The sequence below is a fragment of the Saccopteryx leptura genome, chromosome 6 (assembly GCF_036850995.1).
Source record: "Saccopteryx leptura isolate mSacLep1 chromosome 6, mSacLep1_pri_phased_curated, whole genome shotgun sequence".
NCBI classification, from domain to species: Eukaryota; Metazoa; Chordata; class Mammalia; order Chiroptera; family Emballonuridae; genus Saccopteryx; species Saccopteryx leptura.
Window position 1 is genome coordinate 12,510,824 of NC_089508.1, and position 22,548 is coordinate 12,533,371.

At 40.4% G+C, this 22,548-nt stretch overlaps 1 protein-coding gene across 1 annotated transcript in view; it reads left to right on the plus strand.

The window, feature by feature from the left end:
• CATSPERB (cation channel sperm associated auxiliary subunit beta) overlaps positions 1-22,548 on the plus strand; it is a 116,944-nt gene that overhangs the window by 31,069 nt on the left and 63,327 nt on the right. The window contains exons 4-14 of the mRNA XM_066343599.1: positions 1,363-1,495; positions 6,449-6,589; positions 7,931-7,991; positions 9,993-10,088; positions 14,367-14,516; positions 16,599-16,694; positions 16,805-16,926; positions 18,078-18,110; positions 21,010-21,076; positions 21,717-21,763; positions 22,138-22,302. Of these exons, the coding sequence (XP_066199696.1) occupies positions 1,363-1,495; positions 6,449-6,589; positions 7,931-7,991; positions 9,993-10,088; positions 14,367-14,516; positions 16,599-16,694; positions 16,805-16,926; positions 18,078-18,110; positions 21,010-21,076; positions 21,717-21,763; positions 22,138-22,302 (1,111 nt within the window). The remainder of the gene's footprint in view (positions 1-1,362; positions 1,496-6,448; positions 6,590-7,930; positions 7,992-9,992; positions 10,089-14,366; positions 14,517-16,598; positions 16,695-16,804; positions 16,927-18,077; positions 18,111-21,009; positions 21,077-21,716; positions 21,764-22,137; positions 22,303-22,548) is intronic.

A 22,548-nucleotide genomic window follows, 5' to 3' on the forward strand; every position in this document is an offset into this window, starting at 1 on the left:
TCTCTCCCTTCCTGCCTGTCTATTCTTCTCTCTGTCTCTCTCCCTCTGTCTCTGTCTCAATCTCTCTCTCTCTCTCTCTCTCTCTCACACACACACACACACACACACACACACACAAAGGTTAATAGTATTTGTTTATGTTTTGGGACACATAAATGTAAAATGATGTAATTTTGTGACATCAACAATTGAAAGGGGTTAGAACTTTAAAGGAATAGTTTTTGTATGTTACTGAAGCTAAGCTGCTATATATTCAAATTAGAGTGTTTACCTTTAGGATGTTAAATGCAATTCCCATGGAAACCACAAAGAAAATAGCTATAGAATATATACAAATGAAATTAGAAAGAAATTTAAATGTTTCACTACAAAAAATATAAACTCACTGTAAAAGAAGACAGTAATGCAGGAAATGAGAAAAGTTATAAGACATTTAGAAAACTAATAGCAAAATGACAGAAATAAGTCTCTTTATCAGTAGTTACTTTAAATGTAAGTCAATTAAACTCTTCAATCAAAAGACAGAGGTTGGCAATATGGATAAAACTCAATGTGATCCAACTCTAAGCTATGTACAAGAGATTTACTTTAGATCCAGATAAGGAGAAAGGATGTTTCTCCCACCCTATCCCCCTTTTGGAGAGGAGTCACCTTTATATTAATAGCTCTATATTAAAACAAGTTTTTTGCACTCTCCAACTCTTGTCCCTTCTATAGGCTCACCAAGGTTGAAGAGTTTAAGGGTCAAGGACTGTTTCTGACCATCTCTGAAAAATTTGTACCATGGCCTGTAATGTGGTATATTTTATTTTAGTGTTCAATCACGCCTTCCTTTTCAGTGACCTGATTTTGTATCTTTAAAATGAAAAATTGTAGGCTATTTGAATTTTATCTAGAAATATATGAATTTTAGTACAAAATTAAAATTATTCTTTTTTTTGTGTGTGTATTTTTCTGAAGTTGGAAACAGGGAGGCAGTCAGACAGACTCCCACATGAGCCTGACCGGGATCCACCCAGCATGCCCACCAGGGGGCGATGCTCTGCCCATCTGGGGCGTTGCTCTGTTGCAACCAGGGCCATTCTAGTGCCTGAGGCAAAGGCCATGGAGCCATCCTCAGCGCCTGGGCCAACTTTGCTCCAATGGAGCCTTGGCTGCGGGAGGGGAAGAGAGAGACAGAGAGGAAGGAGAGGGGGAGGGGTGGAGAAGCAGATGGGCGCTTCTCCTGTGTGCCCTGGCCGGGAATCAAACCCAGGACTCCTGCACGCCAGGCCGACGCTCTACCACTGAGCCAACCGGCCAGGGCCTAAAATTATTCTTTTAAAAATATTTTGTCAGTTTAAAAAATCTGATTTTTAATAGAAATTCTATCAGTAACTTTATATGTCTCTATTTGTATGATTTAGCTGATCTGGAGCAGCGCTTTGCTTGTGCTAGCCAAGAGCACCCCACAAATAGTGAAATCGTCAAGCTGTATCTTTCTTTGGATGTCTTGGTAAGATCCGCTAAAAGCATGTTGTAACCTTGCACATTCCTTTTAACTCCATATGCACTGTACCCTTTTCACATACCTTCCTTCTATTGTATTCAGACTTAGGGAGGTAAAATTCCATATAAATGAATTTTTTCTATTCTATTCCGTTTGGATTAGGTAAAATATTTCATTTAGTCAGTGGTGGGACTCAGCCAGTTTGCACCGGTTTGGCAGAACTGACACCTAATTATTTTGTTGAGTTTGGTGAACCGGTTGTTAAAATGGCACTTGTAATCAGAGTTCTAAGGTGAGCACCTAGGCAGCTGCCCTATGTGGAAGTCACAAATTTACATTCCTTACTCTTTTTAAAAGTTCATCTGTGCAACAGCATATTCTAAGCACCCATAGTAATGTTCATTCCATTCATAGCTGAAAAAAATTGCAAGTGAGCTCACCAATCAAGAAGCAGTATGGCCCTGGCCGGTTGCTCAGCGGTAGAGCGTTGGCCTGGCGTGCAGAAGTCCCGGGTTTGATTCCCGGCCAGGGCACATAGGAGAAGCGCCCATTTGCTTCTCCACCCCCACCCCCTCCTTCCTCTCTGTCTCTCTCTTCCCCTCCCGCAGCCAAGGCTCCACTGGAGCAAAGATGGCCCGGGCGCTGGGGATGGCTCCTTGGCCTCTGCCCCAGGTGCTGGAGTGGCTCTGGTCGCAGCAGAGTGACGCCCCAGAAGGGCAGAGCATCGCCCCCTGGTGGGCAGAGCATCGCCCCCTGGTGGGTGTGCTGGGTGGATCCCGGTTGGGCGCATGCGGGAGTCTGTCTGACTGTCTCTCCCCGTTTCCAGCTTTAGAAAAATACAAAAAAAAAAAAAAAAAAAGAAGCAGGATGAAGCCTGACCAGGCGGTGGCGCAGTGGATGGAGAATCAGACTGGGACGCAGAGGACCCAGGTTCAAAACCTCCAGGTCTCTGGCTTGAGTGCAGGCTCACCAGCTTGAGTGCCGGGTTGCTGGCTTGAGAGTGTGGGATCATAGGCATGACCCTGTGGTCACTAGCTTGAGCCCAAAGGTTGCTGGCTTGAGCAAGGGGTCACTCACTCTACTGTAGCCCCTCCAGTCAAGGCACATAAGAGAAAGCAATCAATAAACAACTAGGAGACTTAGGAGCCACAACGAAGAATTGATGCTTCTCATCTCTCTCCCTTCCTGTCTGTCTGTCCCTATCAGGTACTCTGTCTCTCTCTCTGTCTCTGTCTGTGTCACAGAAAAGAAAAAAAAGAAGCAATATGGAAATATCTTAAATAACAGTTTTATTGTTTTTTGTCAGATATTATTTAATATTTTTTCATTAATATTTTAAAACTTTCTTATAACATAATATAGTTTTGTGTACCTCTTTTATTGTTCTTATTTAAGTATTAATGCATGAAATAATAAAATACCTTTCAGTATATCTTTTTTAAACCTAAAACGGTTATTAAGGCAGAGAACCGACTGTTAAATTATTTGAATCTCACCACTGCATTTAGTCATTAAATGCCCTGGATTGTTTTTCTTTCTTTCTTACTTTTTTTTAAAAGATGCCTGTATTTCTCTCTTTCTTAAAGATCAGCTGTAATGATTTTATTTATTATGGATATGATTTTTATTTTTGAATTTCGTTTTTGTTTTTTTTTGTATTTTTCTGAAGTTGGAAACGGGGAGGCGGTCAGACAGACTCCCGCATGCGCCCGACCGGGATCCACCCAGCACGCCCACCAGGGGGCGATGCTCTGCCCACCAGGGGGCGATGCTCTGCCCCTCTGGGGCGTCGCTCTGCTGCGACCAGAGCCACTCCAGCGCCTGGGGCAGAGGCCATGGAGCCATCCCCAGCGCCCGGGCCAACTTTGCTCCAATGGAGCCTTGGATGTGGGAGGGGAAGAGAGAGACAGAGAGGAAGGAGAGGGGGAAGTGTGGAGAAGCAGATGGGCACTTCTCCTGTGTGCCCTGGCCGGGAATCAAACCTGGGACTCCTGCACACCAGGCCGACGCTCTACCACTGAGCCAATCGGCCAGGGCCTGTACTTTTGAATTTTGATAAATGTAGCCTGGTAGACAAAGAAAGGTTTCTCACTTCCCTGGCCAGATAGCTCAGTTGGTTAGAGCATTTTCCCAAAGCGCAGAGGTTGCTGGTTAGACCCCCAGTCAGGACACACACAGGAACAGATCTATGTTCCTGTCTCTCTCTCTCTCCCTTCCTTCCTTTCTCACTAAAATCAATCAATCACTCAATCAAAAAAGAAAACTATCTCACTGACCTTAAAAAAGAATCTTTCCCTTTAATAACAAGTACCATGTTACAATTGTCATTTGTGGTGAGGAATGATTGAATTCCTTTGATTCAAATAATGGCAGATTTCACACACACACACACGCGCGCGCACACACACACACACACCAGAATAAAATAAAACGTGCTACTAAGATTACCATGCAGCAAATGCTAACAAAAACATGTTAATAAAAAATGCACAGATTATTTAAAAATCTATGATAAATAGAAGAAGAAGAAGAGAAACACCACAAGGAAAAATACATTGAACCCTAAGTCTGCTATGACATACTCCCAGTTCCTTCTTGATATGCCAAACATATATTTGGTTTTTGTATTTACAACTATTTTGAAGTGCATACCCTTTGAGTAAAAAAAAAGAAGAAGAAGCCTTTCCTACTTGCGGTTATATGCTGCGGAGAAAAAAGGGCTCTGGTGGAAGAGACCCGCAGAGCTGGGTCAAATCCTGTCCTTCCTGAACGGACGGCTGTGTGCCCTGGGGCAGGCTACTTCATCCCTCCGACCCTCGACCCTTGGCTTTGTCCTCTTTACAAGGGAATTGCCAGTGGTAGAGCGTGCGGGGGACCAGGGTTCGATTCCCGGCCAGGGCACATAAGAAAAGCGCCCATTTGCTTCTCCACCCCCCCCTCCTTCCTCTCTGTCTCTCTCTTCCCCTCCCGCAGCCAAGGCTCCACTGGAGCAAAGATGGCCCGGGCGCTGGGGATGGCTCCTTGGCCTCTGCCCCAGGCGCTAGAGTGGCTCTGGTCGGGGCAGAGCGACGCCCCGGAGGGGCAGAGCATTGCCCCCTGGTGGGCAGAGCATCTCGCCCCTGGTGGGCGTGCCAGGTGGATCCCGGTTGGGCGCATGCGGGAGTCTGTCTGACTGTCTCTCCCCGTTTCCAGCTTCAGAAAAATACAAAATAAATAAATAAATAAAAAAAATAAAATAAAATAAACCAAGGGAATTGTAACCCACTCTTTGAATAGTTGTGATGTAGCAAGTCTAGAAGTGGTGTTAGTAGAAATAATGTTTATAAACTGCTTATGTGTGTCAGAAATTTTTCAGCGTTTTGTGTCCGTGATGGCATTTAATCTTTAAGATAAGAACTGAAGAGAAGTCCTGACCCTACCCTCTTAGATTCACTGGCTGAGGTCTGTAAAATAAACTGACAAAAGACAGATTAACAGGATAAAAAAAAAAAAAGAATTTGTATATCTGTGCAATGGGTTCACCCATGGGAGAAGTCAATGATAAGTAACTCAAAGGGGCGGTTAGGATTTAGGGCTTCATACCTTCTTAACAAAGGGCAATAAATTGTGGAATGACAAGACAAAAAAAAAAGGGACTTGGGTTTATCTTCCTGCCAATCCGCATTAAAATGTAAGTGCCACAAGGGCAGTGGTTTTGTTTTGTTCACTTCTGTTTCCCCAGCACTGCATCACTGCCTAATTTGTAGAAAGGGCTCGGGAAATATGTTCGGAATGAATAAGGTCCCCCACTCTATAGCTAGGGACTCTGAAACTTAGATCGCTAACTTCTGCAAACTCGTAGGAGAAACAGACGAGTTAAAACTCTTCTTAGTATCTATCACCTTTATGATCACTACGTTTTCATATGACTTATAAAACTGGGACATATCCAATGAAATGCAGTAAAGTGAGTTTTGCTTTATACATTTTCTTCTTTTTTATTTAGTCGCAAAATAATTATTTTAATGAAATAGGGATTTCTACATGGGATAGCATATGCCTTTGATTCTACTTCTATTAGGTATAGTAATTTTATGACCATTTTCATGACAGAAAAGATTATTATAAGGTTGTTTCCAAGACATGGAAACAACCAAAGTGTCCCTTGCTAGAAGATTGGATAAAGAAGATATGGTATATCTATACAATGGACTACTACTCAGCCATAAGAAATGATGACATATTGCCATTTACAACAACATGGATGGACCCTGAGAATATTATACTAAGTGAAATAAGTAAATCAGAAAAAGCTAAGAACTATATGATTTCACACATAAGTGGAATATAAAACTGAGACTCATGGCATAGATAAAAGTGAAGCGGTTACCAGATGGAAGTTTATAAGGAGGGACAAATATATGGTGATGAAAAATGAATTGACTTGGGGTGATGGGCACACAACGCAATCAGCAGTTCAAACACTATAGAGATGTACTCTTATTAACCAATGTCACCTCATTAAATTTAATTTCTAAATAAAAATAAATATTTTTTAAAAGGACTAATAAAACCTACTGTGACACTAGCTTAATAAGCTATGAGTTCTGAAAGTGTGTTTTTCAAAACAGACTCTTTCTAGAGGCTAGGATTACTGAAGATAGCAGTCGTTAGCACCATCTATTTTTCACAGATTTCTTCTGACTTTTTAGAGAGATTTTATTTATTGATTTTAGAAGAGAGAGAGAGAGAAAGGCGGGGGTAATTGCTACTACCTATGAGCATCAACTCGTGGGTAGTTGCTTCTTGTACATGCCTTGACCAGGTGAGTCTGGAGTTTCAAACCGGCGACCCTGGCATTCCAGGTCAACACTACATCCACTGCCCCACCACAGGTCAAGCCTCTTGTCACTTTTGAATTAATGTAATATGCTTCTCTCTATTGAATTGTCATTACATTTTTCCTCCTCTTTCCTAAAGAAAATCCAGTGTTTATTCCAATCTTACAGTGAGGTTTCTGCAAATGAATTTCTAAGCGTGTTCACCTCAGGAGGACTGGCTCCCACCTTGAGAATCATAAATAGTACCTATTCTGGCACTTTCCACTTCAACTTGACATTGGTAATTACATTTTATTTTCTTCTGTGATATGTTACTAACAAGAAGCATACCCTTCTTTTATAGGATGTGTTTTTTTAAAAAATAGCTAATCCAGTAATATTGCATGAATGTATGTTTTAAATTCAACAATACAGTGTTATACTTTTTGCTTTAAACAGTGAGATATATATTGTGTGTGTGGCAGAGACAAAGAGACAGAGAGAGGGACAGATAGGGACAGACAGGAAGGGAGAGAGATAAGAAGCATTAGTTCTTTGTTGTGGTACCTTAGTTGCTCATTGATTGCTTTCTCATATGTGCCTTGACCGGAGAACTACAGCAGAGCCAGTGACCCCTTGCTCAAGCCAGCGACCTTGGGCTCAAGCTGGTGAGCCTTGCTCAAACCAGATGAGCCCGCGCTCAAGCCGGCAAACTCGGGGTCTTAAACCTGGGTCCTCCACATCCCAGTCCTATGCTCTATCAACTGTGCCACCACCTAGTCAGGCTCATCTATATTTTTAAAGAAAAGTAAGAAAAAAATATATATGGGCGTTTACTATTTACCTACATATTTACTATTTCCACTGCTCTTCATTTCCTTTTCAGTGGATATAAGTTGCCATCTGGTATCATTTTCTTTTAGCTTGAAGAACTTCCAGCATTTCTTATAGTGCAGGTCTGCTGGCAACAATTCTCTGGGATTTTTCCCCTTGAAAATGTCTTCATTTTACCTATTTTTGGTAAAAACTTCATTAAAATATAATTCACCTCTTAAAGTATACAATTAAATGGTTTTTAGTCTATTCATAATGTATGCAACCCCTATATTTTCTTCGAAAAGCATCCTAGTTTTTACCTTTTACCGTTAGGTTATCGATCTATTTTGAGTTCATCTTTGTGTGTGGTGTGAGATGGGGCCCCATCATCCCCTTTTGCTTGTGCGTATCTAACTGCCCTTGCACCAGCTGTTGAAAACATTTCCTTTCCCACTGGATTGCCTGGGCACCTTTGTTAAAAAATATATTGACTGTAAATATGAGGGTTTATTTCTGTATTCTCATTATACTGCTTCGCTCTGTACATCTATCCTTAAGTCAGTACCATGTTGGCATGATACTGTTGCTTTGTAGTGGGTTTTGAAATCAGAAGAATGAGTCCTACAACTTTGTTCTTTTTGAAGATTGTTCTTGCTGGTCTCCATACAAATTTCGCTAGTTTTCATATTCATTTTAGAATGAGCTTGTCAATTTTTGCAAAGAAGCCTGTGGATGTTTTTGTTTTATTTTTGTTTTTAAGAGATGGGGTGTACTGTGCCAGAATAAGTATTATTAACATTGTAACATACTGTTTTCTTTATTTAAGTTCAGTGATCAGGTTTCCTGGTTGATTGAAATTCCCAGAGAAAACATTACAAAAAATACAGGTAAGAATGATCTGAATTAATTATTTTAGGCATGGGTCTGGATTGCCAAATACAGAAAATGAAAATATTGATTATGTTACAAAATTGTTTGCTCTCCCATATAAATATCTCACGTAGTATTTAGGTCATACTAAAAATTTTTTGTGCTCCGTCGACCTGGAATGCTGAGGTCACCGGTTCAAAACCTGTACTTGTCTGGTCAAGGCACATATGGAGTTGATGTTTCCTGCTCCTCCCCCCTTTCTCTCTCTCTCTCTCTCTCCTCTCTAAAATGAATAAATTTTAAAAAAAAGATTAAAATTTTTTTGTGCTCAATCTGAAATTCCAATTTCATTGAGATTTCTGTGTTTTCTCTGACAATTCTTTTATAGACTGTTCTGACATATATAACATTTATATTATTCTTTATTTAAAGTAAACTTATTTTCTAAAACTTGAAAATTAGGGTGTTGAGAAATTTGTATACCAATTAATTTTACTGAGACTGAATTTCTATTTCTGACTTTAATCAAGACTTGGAAAATGTTATCCAAGACCTGTAGATTCTCGGGGCTCTTAGTATGTTTAAAAGTTATGCAAGTTATGCGTATGCCCACTTTGATCCAGTCCCATTGAAGGCCATACAGGAAGTTCTCCATCACAAGATTGACTTCTCTCCTTGTGTTAGCCCGTTGTGCTGGAAGCTCCTTTTGTAGAAGCATATTGTGTTTCTCACACCTTTATCTTCCCCGAAGTCCAGGAACTGCTTGGCAGAGAGCAGGACACAGATAGCACTTGATCTGCTTGGGCACCAGGTGCCTCAGCAGTCACCAGAAGAGCCATATCCTCGCTAGGGTGATGCATAGGTCCACCGAGAGGCCTGGGCGGCCGTGAGAGCTTGTGCAGTCGCGCTGTTTGGGTCCGGCATGGTCTTCATGGGCTCACCCTCGTTTCAGCCTCAGCCTCAGTCTTGGCCCGTGGGGGCAACTGCCACAGCACCCCTAGGCAGAGTTCGCCATCCATGGCTTCCCCAGATCCACCCATACTTTGAGCTCATCTATGCTTTTATATTTACAGTGGGTTTCTTAGCATTAGCATATAGTTCGGTCTTGATTTATACATCTAATCTGGAACTCTGGCTCTTACTTGATATTTTTAGACTACATATATTTAATGTAATTGTTGGCATGGTTGTACTAGAACCTACCATCACGTTGTGTTCTCTCTGTTTTATCTCATCCCTTTTCCTTTTTCTTTTCTGTCTTCATTTATATATCTTAATTTTTTGTGTGTGTGAGAGAGACAGAGAGAGAGACATAGAGAGGGACAGATAGGGACAGACAGGAAGGGAGAAAGATGAGAAGCATCAATTCTTCGTTGTGGCACCTTAGTTGTTCATTGATTCCTTTCTCATATGTGCCTTGACCGAGGGGCTACAGCAGAACAAGTGACCCCTTACTCAAGCCAGCGACCTTGGGTTCAAGCTGGGGAGCTGTGCTCAAACCAGATGAGCCCGCACTCAAGCCAGCGACCTCAAGGTTTTGAACCTGGGTCTTCTGCATCCCAGTTCGACACTCTATCCACTGTGCCACTGCCTGGTCAGGCCATATTCCTTCATTTTTATGATTCCCTTTTATCTCCACTATTAGCATATTATTTATGCTTTAAAATGTTCTTACTGTCAGCCCTAGGGTTTACACTACATATTTTAATTAATCACAGTCCTTTCAAATAATATTATAGCACTTCACCTGACATGCGTAATTAGCTTTCTACCGAGCCACAGCCGCTCTCAGAGAATACTTTGGCTTATAAATATTATCTGGATTCATCGCTGCGGTGGTAGACCACTTCACAATTCTTTCTCCTTATTGTATCATCAAAATGTTTATAGGAAAACATGCAATCCAAATGATTGCAAGATGACAGGTAATCATTGCTAGTAATGTTCATATAGTCTTCAGTTTGACCAAAACGACATACTAAAGAATAGTTAATAATTTGCCTTTTGTACTCCAACAGATATTGCAGCTGTAGAAGAGTGGTTTGTAAGGATTTCTTTACAAAATGGATTAAACATTTACACTACTGTAGGAACACTCCTGGATCAGGTCCGAGGTAAATGTCGGTATATAAAGTGGAATGGAATTGGTGATATTCTTTCCCCGAACGTGTGCCGACTGTGTGCTGAGTCCTAGCGACAACTAAGAGATGATTGTGACCCTTGAGGGGCTCTCATCTCTGCCCACTGAGGCAGACAAAGAATTAAATGCCTGGAGTTGTTAATAGAGGCCTGCGAAGAGTGCTGGAGAAAAATGGAAATATATTTTCTCTATATCCATACTGCAGGTCATAATAAACAATGGCTTTCTAAAGTTAGTTTTTACGTCTTCATTTATTAAGATGTTGTAGAAGATACTGTTTATTGTACCACAGTCGTCTTTATGAGGACCACTACTTGTTCAGTCTTGAGTAAGAACATTTGCATTTCTTCATGAAAAATTGGTTGTTTTATTTTAAGGTAATGAACACCTAGGGATATAACTGATTAAGTTTTGTGGGGTTTTTTCCAGTTGTCTAACTTATAGCTCAGATTTTTGGATCACCCATAGCACTATAGTATAATTTTTTTTTTTAAATCCTCAGTCCTGGATCTTGTATTTATTCTCACCTTCCTTTTTATTTTTATTCTGTTACTCCCACTTTAACATAGTGCTATGTAAAGTGCAGAGTAAAAATAATGATTACATTTTATGAAGAGGATCATCTGGGTAGTTTTAAGAAAAGCAATGATGTCTGGACTCCACCATATACCAATTAAAATCGATCCCTGTACGTGAGGCCAGGCATCTGTGTTAAAAACAAACAATTTTCCAGGAGATTCTGATGTGCAGAACTGCTCTAGAGAAAGGCTGCCTCTGGATGAAGAGGCAAATGCAGGTCTGTTTAATGCAGCATTGTTTTTCATAAGAAAAATGGAAAACAACATAAATGTACAGCAACAGAGGAAAGGACAAACACATGTGGTGTAATCTGTTAAAATTAAATAACCGAGCCTGACTAGGTGGTGGTGCAGCGGGTAGAGCATCGAACTGGGACATGGAGGACCCAGGTTCGAAACCCTAAGGTCGCTGGCTTGAGCACGGGCTCATCTGGTTTGAGCAAGGCTCACCACTCACCAGCTTGAGCCCAAGGTCGCTGGCTTGAGCAAGGGGTCACTCAGTCTGCTGTAGCCCCCAGGTCAAGGCACATATGAGAAAGCAATCAATGAACAACTAAGGTGTTGCAACGAAGAATTGATGCTTCTCATTTCTCTCCCTTCTTGTTTGTCTGTCCCTATCTGTCCCTCTCTCCATCTCTTTCTGTCTCTGTCACACACACACAAAAATTAAGTAATAGACCCATAGGTATCATCAGGGACAGAACTCAGAAACATTGAGTGAGAAAGCAGGTTTCAGAATAGAGTAGGAAAGCGTTTATAGAAAATTTCAGAAAATGCATAAAGCAATGATATACTGTATTTTTCGCTCCATAAGACGCACCTGACCATAAGACGCACCAAGGGTTTTAAGGAGGAAAATAAGAAAATAAATATTCTGAATCAAATGGTGTGTTAAAATATTTAATAAAATATACCACAGTACTATTTCAACAATGTAAACTCGACAGCAGTATTAACAACCAGTAGCGCTGGGATTAACAAATGAGAAGAGACTTTAATGTTCAAATATTCTTCTAGTTGTCCAGGAACCCACAGCAGCTAAAAAAAAAAAAATGAACATTTGCTTCGATGCACGGGCATTTCCCCTTCCACTTTTGGGGAGAAAAAATGCATCTTGTAGAGCAAAAAATACAGTACGTCATTCAAAGGTACACATAGTAGTAAAAGTAGAAAAAGCCTGAGAAACATGCACAGCAGTTTCAGGATAGTTGCATTTGGGGAGAATTTGGGAATTAGACTGTGGAGGGCAGAAGATAAGTCTTCAATCATATCTGTATTATCTATTTCTTTAACCAAAATTAACATATCTAAAACAAAAATGACAAAATGTTATGCTGTCCTATATTTTGAGAAGGTGTCCAAAATTTTAAAGATAGCCCTGGCCGGATAGCTCAGTTGGTTAGCGCATCATCTGGAAGCACAGAGGTTGTCAGTTTGATCCCTGGTCAGGGCACATACATGAACAGCTCGATGTTCCTGTGTCTCTCTCTCCCCTCCTCTCTAACTAACATCAATAATTAAAAAAAAAAAAAATTTAATTGTGAGTCAGTTTTTCAACAGTCATTACAAGTTTTTGAGATTCTGATATTTTTGATGTCCTGTGCTACTTTTAAAAAGTAAAATAACAATGTAAAGTTATTTCAATTTCAAAAATAATGATGTCTGAATCATTTACATGTTGAGATAGAACCAAAATATTACGTACTACATTAAATTTTTCATGTACACTTATTTAGAATGCACAGAGCGTCACAGATTAGTTGTTCTTAAAGGTCCCAGAGGCTGAGATGAGATTCATTTCTTAGAGGCCCTGAACGGTGACCAGTACTGCGAAAGCACAGTTGACGGAGTCGTGTATGTTGAATTCAGAGAGGCTGGCCGGGATCGTGGTGAAAAGTGTGGATTTTATTTTCGTTGCAATGAAAAGCTGTTGGGGTATCTTAAGCAGGAGAGTGATAAATTCTGATTTATGCTTTATAAAAAAGATCACTTTGGCTGCTGGGTCAAGAACTGACTCTTGGGGGAACGATGGCAAGAACAGACTAAAGGAAACTGGTTGGCAGCTGTTGCCATATTCCACGCAAGACGTGGTCTGGAAGTCCATGGGCTGTGGGGTTAGCAGTGGAGGTGGGGGGAAGCGAGAGTCTTCAGAATGCATTTTGGAAGTAGAGCTGTCAGAATCTCCTAACTGGATTGTGGGGAAGGGAGGACATGGAGGATGAATCCCAGGTTTCTTACCGGAGCAATGAGTGGATAATGGGATTACTTACTGAGATGCAGAAGACCTGGGGCGAAAACACTGGGAAATGGCAGTCAAGGTTAATTAAGGTCAGGTTTACAGTTGGAAATATTTATTCACTACTAACTCAAAGAGATAGTTAAAAATGTTGTCCCCACTTCCTAATCTCCGGTCCATACCCCAGATCAAGCCACTAAAACTTCTTAATCACTATCACTAGCCACCTTCATATTGGTCACTTTTCTGTCTCTGTTTAGTTTCTCAGTAGCAGTCAATACTTATAATTACTCCCTCATTTTTAAATGCTTAAAATATAGTACCTTAAGGTGATTGTACATAAGAGGCGTTTTCAGTTCAATGCAATCATGCCCCAGATGCAAGCTCAACTCTCCCTGTCTCCTCAGATCTGGTTATTAATTGCCTGCACGTACATGCAACACCCTGGAAAGCCAACGGCCTTGTCCCAAATTTCTTTGATGTTTGAAGCGGATTAGTTTTGGTTATAAATTGTGTCTCTTTCCCTTCTTGGCCATCCCTGCATTATGTCAAGCCAGATAGAAATCTAGCTCCTTTCCTGGCTTTGCACACATTGAAAAATATATCACATACAGTCTTTGGTTGTGTAGCAGATTTTATTAAAAGTTTGGGGAGACAGAGGAGATGGACACTATAAAAATGTAAACAGCTCACGAATTGATTACTGGTGTCTTTTCTTTAAATCCTTTGGCTAATTTTGAAATTCAGACAGCAGTAGTCTGTCTACTTTCCCTGGCTTGCTCTTTGTACACTCTTTCCTCATTTTTTCAAAAGAAAAAACGTCCTCCCGTTTTCTTATGCATGAAAGTTTGAGTTTATCCAGCCCCAACCTTTCGCGTATCCAAGAATAGATTGCTGGCTCGCAGATGTGCCGCCGCTGATTGGTTTCTCCTGTTGGTTCTACGCCCTTCACTTCGTTAATTCTGCCAGAAATCCCTTTAAGTGTCTTGACCACTAATGATATCTTTCCTGTCCTCTGCTGCCATTCTGGATTTATTCTCATTTTACTGCCGTTTAGATGGGGTGGAGGAAGAGAACAAAAAGTAAATGTCCGGGCTCTTGAAGCAGAAGTTGTGCGAAACTATACATGTGAATATCCTGTGACCCAGAAATTCGGTTTCTAGGAATAGATCCTGTGGCCAATTATATTTTCCAAAGATGGCCGTGTCCCTTCTCACGTGCGCTTCTGCGTGTGACCTTGCCTGGCCCCCATCGAGGGCGATTAGACTTCATTCTTCCTACTCTGGAAAAATAAGGATTGATCTATTTTTAACCCATGGAGAGAAAGGTAATGCCCCCATTTTCTGAACAATGGAGTAGTTCACCCTTACAGGAAAGAAGTGATGTTCCATTCTCAAGAGTGCTGCCACAATTTAAACACTAACCTTGATTTTCACAGAACCTATTCTTCAGTGGACTCTTGGGCATTTAATAGCAAAAGAAAAAGTCAGTACATTATATCCACACGTGGCGGGCCTGAAAGTCACAAAAGTCCCCTGCGCCAACGACGTAGCCCTGCTCGGCTTCATTTTGAACTCGAACCTTGATGGTAAGTTCACTGCTGTCCTGAACGGGAAGTAGCGTTTGCATTTTATAACAGTTATGTTTAACTGGCAGTACATGCTACCTGTAGAGACATAATCGAGTGAAAATGTTTCTTAAAAATATCTAAGAACGCCCTGGCCGGTTGGCTCAGCGGTAGAGCGTCAGCCTGGCGTGTGGGGGACCAGGGTTCGATTCCCGGCCAGGGCACATAGGAGGGGCGCCCATTTGCTTCTCCACCCCCCCCTCCTTCCTCTCTGTCTCTTCCCCTCCCACAGCCGAGGCTCCATTGGAGCAAAGATTGCCTGGGCGCTGGGGGTGGCTCCTTGGCCTCTGCCCCAGGCACCAGAGTGGCTCTGGTCGCGGCAGAGCGACGCCCCGGAGGGGCAGAGCATCGCCCCCTGGTGGGCAGAGCGTTGCCCCTGGTGGGCGTGCCGGGTGAATCCCGGTTGGGCGCATGCGGGAGTCTGTCTGACTGTCTCTCCCCGTTTCCAGCTTCAGAAAAATACAAAAAAAAACAACAACAAAAAAAACCCTAAGAAATCACCTTTTGTTGCTGCACCTTGTCTACTTGCAACTATGTTTTACTATTTTTTCCTCCACGGGTACCTACGTCTTCCCAAAGATGACTCACGCACTGTGGTTCTAAGGCGTCACAACATTATTTAACGTGTTACGTATGTGCTGTTGCGTTACTACTATAATGCTGAATAGCATCCTCACACATTTCAACTATGGGTTGTATTGTTCTAGTTGTCTTTCCCAGGTCATTGATGGCCTCCTTGTCCCCAAAAACCAGTGAATACAGAGGAAGAAATAATTAAATAAAAGAGCTTTAAAAATAAGAAACAAAATTGTATTACTCAGAGACAATATGTGTATCCACATAAAAATCCGAAAGAATCTACAGAAAAATGATCAGAACAAATAAGGGAGTGCTGCAGAACGGAGGGCTCGAAGGATAATTTGTGAAAGACATCCCACCAAAGACCAGGAGTTCTAATTTTTAAATTGTTATTCAGAAAGTAACAAACCCCAAAAGGTACCTAGAAAGAAACAAAACAAACCAAAAGTCTTGCAAGGCCTATGGCAGAGAAATGGTAAAAGCTTAACAACGGCCATAAGAAAGACTAAAATAAATAAAATATTTATGTTTATAAACAGGAACTTTTTTTTTTTTTTAGTGAGAGCGAGAGAGACAGACAGGAATGGAGACAGATAAGAAGCATCAATTCTTCGTTGCAGCACCTTAGTTGTTCATTGACTGCTTTCTCATATGTGCCTTGACTAGGGGGCTCCAGCAGAGTGAGTGACCCTTCGCTCAAGCCAGCGACCTTGGACTCAAGCCAGCGATCTTTGGGCTCAAGCCAGTGACCATGATGTCATGTATATGATCCCATGCTCGAGCAGGCAACCTTGGGGTTTCAAACCTGGGTCCTCGGCACCCCAGGCCGACACTCTACCCACTGTGCCACCACCTGGTCAGGCGAACAGGAATTTCTAATGTTGCAAAGATATTTATTCTAAATTTACCCATCAAATTCAATACAGTTTCAAGAAAAATTATAGCAGTATTTCTGTGTGTGTGGAAATTGACAAGCCAACCCCAGAATTCATATGGGAGAATAAAACAACATAAACACAAACGTGATTTTAAAGAAGAATAAAAAGAAGAACAAAAACTTTCCCTGCCATGACTAATTATAAAGTGATAGCGTCAAACTGTGCATTGGTATAGGGACAGACAGACTGGCCCAATTGATTCTCAGTTGCCTTCTCAGAATAATCCTAATGACAAAGTGGGATGTTTTAGGGGTGGCGTATTCTGACCCCCTATAATATAAAACAAAATACTTAATAATTAAATGAGATGGCTAAAATCCTGTGGTGTAAACTAAAGTTACTTCATCTTTCTAGTGCTTGGGGAAATGAGACTCAAGTGGAGGGGCGTGGAGCTGGGCACCTGCAGAAAATGGTTGGAAGGTGGTGCTGTCACAGGTCCTGGCCCCTGAAGACCTAGCACCGTAGAAGTGAGTTACTGGCTTGGCAAAGTGGTCTTAGCCTTGATTTTCCTTTTCTCTCATGGTAGGTGTTTACATAGGCCTCACCTCTAGTGGATTTTGGAATTATAATGATACCCTCTGGTATAACCTGACGGACATGATCTATTCCCACTTTGGAGAAGGTAATTCCTCTAATAACACCTTTGTCTTCAGTATTTCATTTATTGTGACATCTGATCAATATGTCAACTTTTCCTTCCTTTATAATCCATGGTGTGATTTCTTCCTTTAGAACACCTAGGGCTTACAGTGGTGGATATGGTTTTGACAAACCATTTCTTTGTTATCCTCACCTCTTTGGGACTTTTTGTAAGTGGAGATCTTCGTTACCCAAAGAAACCTGCCCTAATATTGGTATGTGAGCTGCTTTGTGATAAATTAGTTAACTTTGAATATCTTTCATGGCATTAAGTAGAAACATTGAATAATTGAGTTATGTGTAGTATGTCTTGGACTTGAAATGCTTCTTCCTTTTAAAAAATGTAAAAGCACCGCATGGGAACCTCTTCCTTTGCCTTACAGTGTTGGCTATATCATTTGGAAATGGCGCTAGTTTTATTGCTATCCAAATTTATAGAAACTTTTAAATACATACAAGTAGAAAACACTTTCTCTGTCTATCTATCTATAGTTATATATGTTCCCAAAAACACTTTAGGGTAATTTATAAAGCTAGATCTAGCACTCCAAAGTAACAAATTAAAGTAACTTTTGGAATTGAAAGCAGGAGAATATACGTTTTGGTGAAGATGTACAAAATACACAGAATAAAATTCTCAAGCATGTAAATAAATACCTCTCAAAAATAGCAACAGAAATAAGAATAGTAACAAAGACTTAGGAACAGTCGGAGAAAAGGTAAGGGTAAGTAGGGAAGGGGCAGTTGTATTGGTTGAGAAGCAGGTATTTCTTATGCATGGTAATTATTACCTTTCCTCAGGTCTGCAAATATGCACAGCCTCCCCCTCCTCCTCACTATCTCTGAGAAAGTAACATTTGTTGCTCAGACAGCCAATCGATCTGGCCTTCTGTGTGCTTGTCATGTGATTGCCGAAGCAGAGAGTTGTAGACGCCAGGAGCAGTGACTCAAGTTCAAAGTACGGAGGGCCTGATGTAGAGCTGCACTGGGCGGGGCAGACGGAGGCCACGGAGAGAAGGATAGGCTAAGGGTGTGCCTTCCTAATCCCCAGTGGGTGGCAGGCTGAATGTACGTCTGCACACTTCTTAACTCCTCCACTTAAATCGTTAACAGATGGGGTTTTGATCCCAAATCCTTTCTGGAATCAAGTTAAGGCATAAATAATCAAATGGTGAAACAAGGCAGAGACTGAAGGGGAAATCTCCAGGATATTGTGTCAACTACTTAAGAGGCTGATTTCAGTGTGACATTCCTAACTGCTGGGATATAAAAGAAACATTTCCATTAGTATAATTTAAATTGCTACATTTTGTTATGCCTTCTCTATGTGTGCAAAAAATTAAAGTTCCTGTTTTTCCCCTTCTAGCTGTCAAGGGCAGAGTTTTGTGGTTTCGAAAGGGTAAGAAGCTTTAAATTTATAAGGATTGGTTAAAAGATAAGATTCCTTGCTGCCTAAGAGATGAGATCCAAGATGAGAGTTCACCATACAGAGTATTCCTGTTGCTATTAGATTATTTACCATCTGAGCTAAAAGTTGTATTACTGCCAACTATAAAGCAGTGATCTCCACTTCTATTTCAAAGAACAAAGTGCCCCTCCTGTTTCTGAGGCCATCCCCACCCCTTTTTTATTATATGTTCTATCCAGAATTGTGCGTATTCAGGTGTTTTCTGTGCCTACTTGGAGAAAGTCATGTTTTTTCTTTCTTAAGTGAGAAGCGAGGAGACAGACGGACTTCTGCATAAGCCCCTACTGGGATTCACCCAGCAAGCCCCTCTATCAGGCAATGCTCTGCCTATCTGGGACTGTTGCTCAGCAACCAAGCTATTTTTTGGACCTGAGGCAAGGCCATGGAGCCATCCTCAGTGCCCAGGGCCAACTTGTTCCAACTGAGCCATGGCTGTGGGAGAGTAAGCGACAGATAGAGAAAATGGAGAGGGGGAAGGGCGAGGAAGCAGATGGTCGCTTCTCCTGTGTGCCCTGATTGGGAATCAAACCCGGGATGTCCATATACCAGGCCAAACCTCTACCACAGAGCCAACCAGCCAGGACCTAAAGTCACTTTCTAATTTGCACAAAAGTGCCATTAAAGCTAGCCACACCTCTCCTTTTGGTGGAAATTTTATTCTATCAGTTATCTTCCCTCTCTGTTACAAGGTCAAGTTTCATGATTCAGTAGGTCATTTCTATCAACATATAAACATGCTTTTGTTTGGAAACCACAATAAATATTTTGAGTATTCCTATCTTTTGCCATGTCCCCTCCTCATTCCCTCCTCATACACCCACACACACTCAAGAGTGAAATTATTCTTAAAAGTATAGGGATTTACCTTTAGATCAGACCTTTTTAATAATGAGTGAAGGAAGGTTGGTAAGAATGACGTGTGTGGCTGTTCAGGCAGATTTGCAGGAGTTAATGTTTGATGATTTATCCATTTGCTTATTCAATCATTCTGCAAATATTTGTTGAATACTTTCTATAGCCCATGCTTGTTTGACAAGAAAGATTCCCTAATGAACATGACACAGTCCCTATTCTCATGTAGCTTACGATTCTAGTGGGGGGGATAGACCCCAAACAAGTATGCAAGCAAGTGCACAAAATGATTGTAGATAGTAATCAGGGCTTATTGAAATTAAAGCAAGTAAAGGAAATAGAGAGTGAAGGGAAGTTAATATTCTACATTCAATGGGGTGGTGATACCAAACCTCTCCAGGGAGGTGAAATTTAAGCAGAAATTTAAATGAACTTGAAGAAGCACATTCGGACGAAGGTAATGTAAGCACAAAGATGCTAAATTGGGAAATTAGCATGAGGAAACTGTTAGCCAAGTCACATCTGTTAATAGCAATAGCAGGGACTTTGAGTCACTTTTTCAAGAATAAATTCTAACTTTTGTGAGACATGCAAGACCCTTTATGGTCAGGGTCTTCCCTACCATCTTCATTCTTGTCATTCTACCTCCTCACCTCCAGCCATCCTTGCCAGCCACTAGTTTCATTCTCAGTAAGTCCTCTCCAATGGTGAGAACTTACCACCAGGTTCAGAAGTGATCAGTTTAGTAATCACAACAGGAATATAGTATCTCTTTCCCAGGAGTTCCAGCAAGTTTTGGAGCCGACCCATTAACTTTATTTGTATTATGTGTTCATTCCTGACCAATCATTGTGACTTTGAGTCAGACCTGGGTCATGAGCTCATCCATTGGAATGAGATCAACCTGCTCAGATAAAATTGTCCCCTAAGATGTTGACTGGGCTGTTACCAGTTCGATTCCCAGTTGGAAATAAACTAGAAAGAATCTAAAGAGGAAGAAAAAGAATAAGTCAGGGCCCAATAAAGATTCTAGATTAATTGCTCAGATATGATAATGACATATGGTGTCCTACAGACCTGAAGATTTATATAAGAACTCAAAAGGTGCATTCAATCTAACGCCTTGGTTTGAAGATACCATATCATTCAAATAAATTATTGTGCATTCTGTTTTAAAAGGCTTGTTTGTTTGTTTCTTTAGCAGTTCTATTAAAATATATGATAATATACATAACAAAATTCAACCCTTTAAAGTGTAGAATTCAATGGGCTTTAATATATTCACATAGTTGTGCAACCATTACCAGTACCAATTTTAGAACATTTAAAAGGATTTTAATGCACAGATTATACAGATTTTACTACTGACCTATAAAAATATGTCCCTTTTGTTTCAGCAATAATTTGAAAGTCAAAATCTTCCTATAATAGAAAACCATCTCAAACATTTGCATATAATTCATATCTAACATATACAATCTCACTTTATTGAAAGCTTCCCTCTTCTGACCCATTTTTCCAAACCTATATTTTAGTGGCTTTTTTCTTATTGCTTCTTGCTGCTGTTAGGCTTCTATAAAGAGTCCTTAGCCTAGCTGCACCCAATGAAGAATAAAAGATAAACATGTGACCCATTGTCACTATGATGAAAAGCTAATAGTTTCTGGTAGCTTCAAAAACACTAGTTCATAGGCCGGGTCATCTCCATTAACACATGCTAATTTGTGTGACGTTTCTTTTTACTCCTTTTGTGTGTATGTGTGTAGTTCAAAGGGTATTATTCTTATTTCTTATTTTCATCCTTTTATTTCCTTTTTCTTATTTCTTATTTTCATCCTTTTATTTCCTTTTACTTTTATATAATTTTTCTCTAACTCACATTTCTCAACTATTGTACTTTTAAATTTTTAAATGTTTTTCCTATTTTATATCTTAAGTTTACATATTGCCTAAATGATATATTTATTTCTTTATGTAGATTGACTACGTCAAAGGAAAATTATGGTATAACGAAAGATGTTTTGCTAACAGAGAGCGTTTTGAAGGTAAATTTTAGTTAAAGAAATATTAACAGGCTTTTTTCAACATAAATAACACATATAGATTAAATGAAAATGACAAAATAAAAATAGAATAAAATGAAAGATAAGTTTGTTCTGTGTAAGTTAATGGCTTAAAACCAAGTGGAAAAATTCATTTAAATCTGTGACAACAAGCATACCCTGATAGAAGTGCAAGAAAATTGATTCAAGGATACTTTTTTTTTAAGTGAGAGGAGGGAAGATAGAGAGACAGACTCCCGCATGTGCCCTGACCAGGATACACCCAGCAAGCCCCCTACCTTAGATGCTTTGCCCATCTAAGGCCATTACTTGGCAACTGAGTTATTTTTAGTGCCTGAGGAAGAGGCTCCATGAAGCTATCCTCAGCACTTGGGGCCAACTCGCTTGAAACAATCAAGCCATGGCTGCAAGAAGGGAGGAGAGAGAGAGAAGAGGGGGGAGGGGAAGAAGCAGATGGTCACTTCTCCTATGTGCCCTGACTGGGAATCAAACTCGGGACTTCCACACACTGGGCCGATGCTCTACCACTGAGCTAGCTAGCCAGGGCCAATTTGAGTATACTGAATGATACATTTAGCAATAGATGTGCTGCCTGTAATTTCTGTGCCTTCATATCTTATAGTTGACTATATTACTATCACCTTTGAGAGAAACAGGACCTTAAGTGAGGTATGGCATTGAATATTTTTAAAGGTAAGAAATTTTATTGTGTATGATTTTAATAATTCATCTAAAAAAAAAAATAGCAGCTCTACAGACAGAAAGGCTTAACATTTCTCTTCACTCTCAGTGGCGCCTCGACTTGCCTTTAATGATAATTGCCTCACTATGGTAAATCTATTCTAGACCTAGGCAGGGCTTCCAGAAAAACCATCCATGCCAGAAAGGGATGCTTTCTGAACTCACATCCCCCACAAGAGAAGCACAGACAGTAAAGATGTAACACTTTCTATGTAGTCAGTCATTAGTTTATGTGCTTAAGTAAAAGAATTAATTAGAGCTTATATATGTCAAAAACAGCATTAACTTTTCTCTTTTTGTAGGCAAGCTCCTGTTTTTATAGTAAAGAACCATTTTTTGATTGGTTACCTTGCTTACCTTACATTTCAAAAACAATGAAAACTACTCCTTCAACTGTAATAACATTTCTTATTGACCAAGAACATTATTCTGGAATCTACCTCTTTAATAACGAGGTAAGCCTCACAGCCTGGAGCTGACTGCTCTTGATACAGCAACAGTGAAAATTTAAGCAAAACTACTTCTAAGTTTTTTGCAGGTGAAGCTGGTAAGATTAGCTACAGCAAAATTACTTAAGGCTAATATAGATTAAGAAACTAGAGATTTCTTGCCTCCAACGGTCACTCAGTTTGATGGAAATAAAAAATAGGGTGCCATTTGCATAGTGATTCTTTTTTGCTAATTCTCCCTGAGGATATAAACTGAGTTAGGTC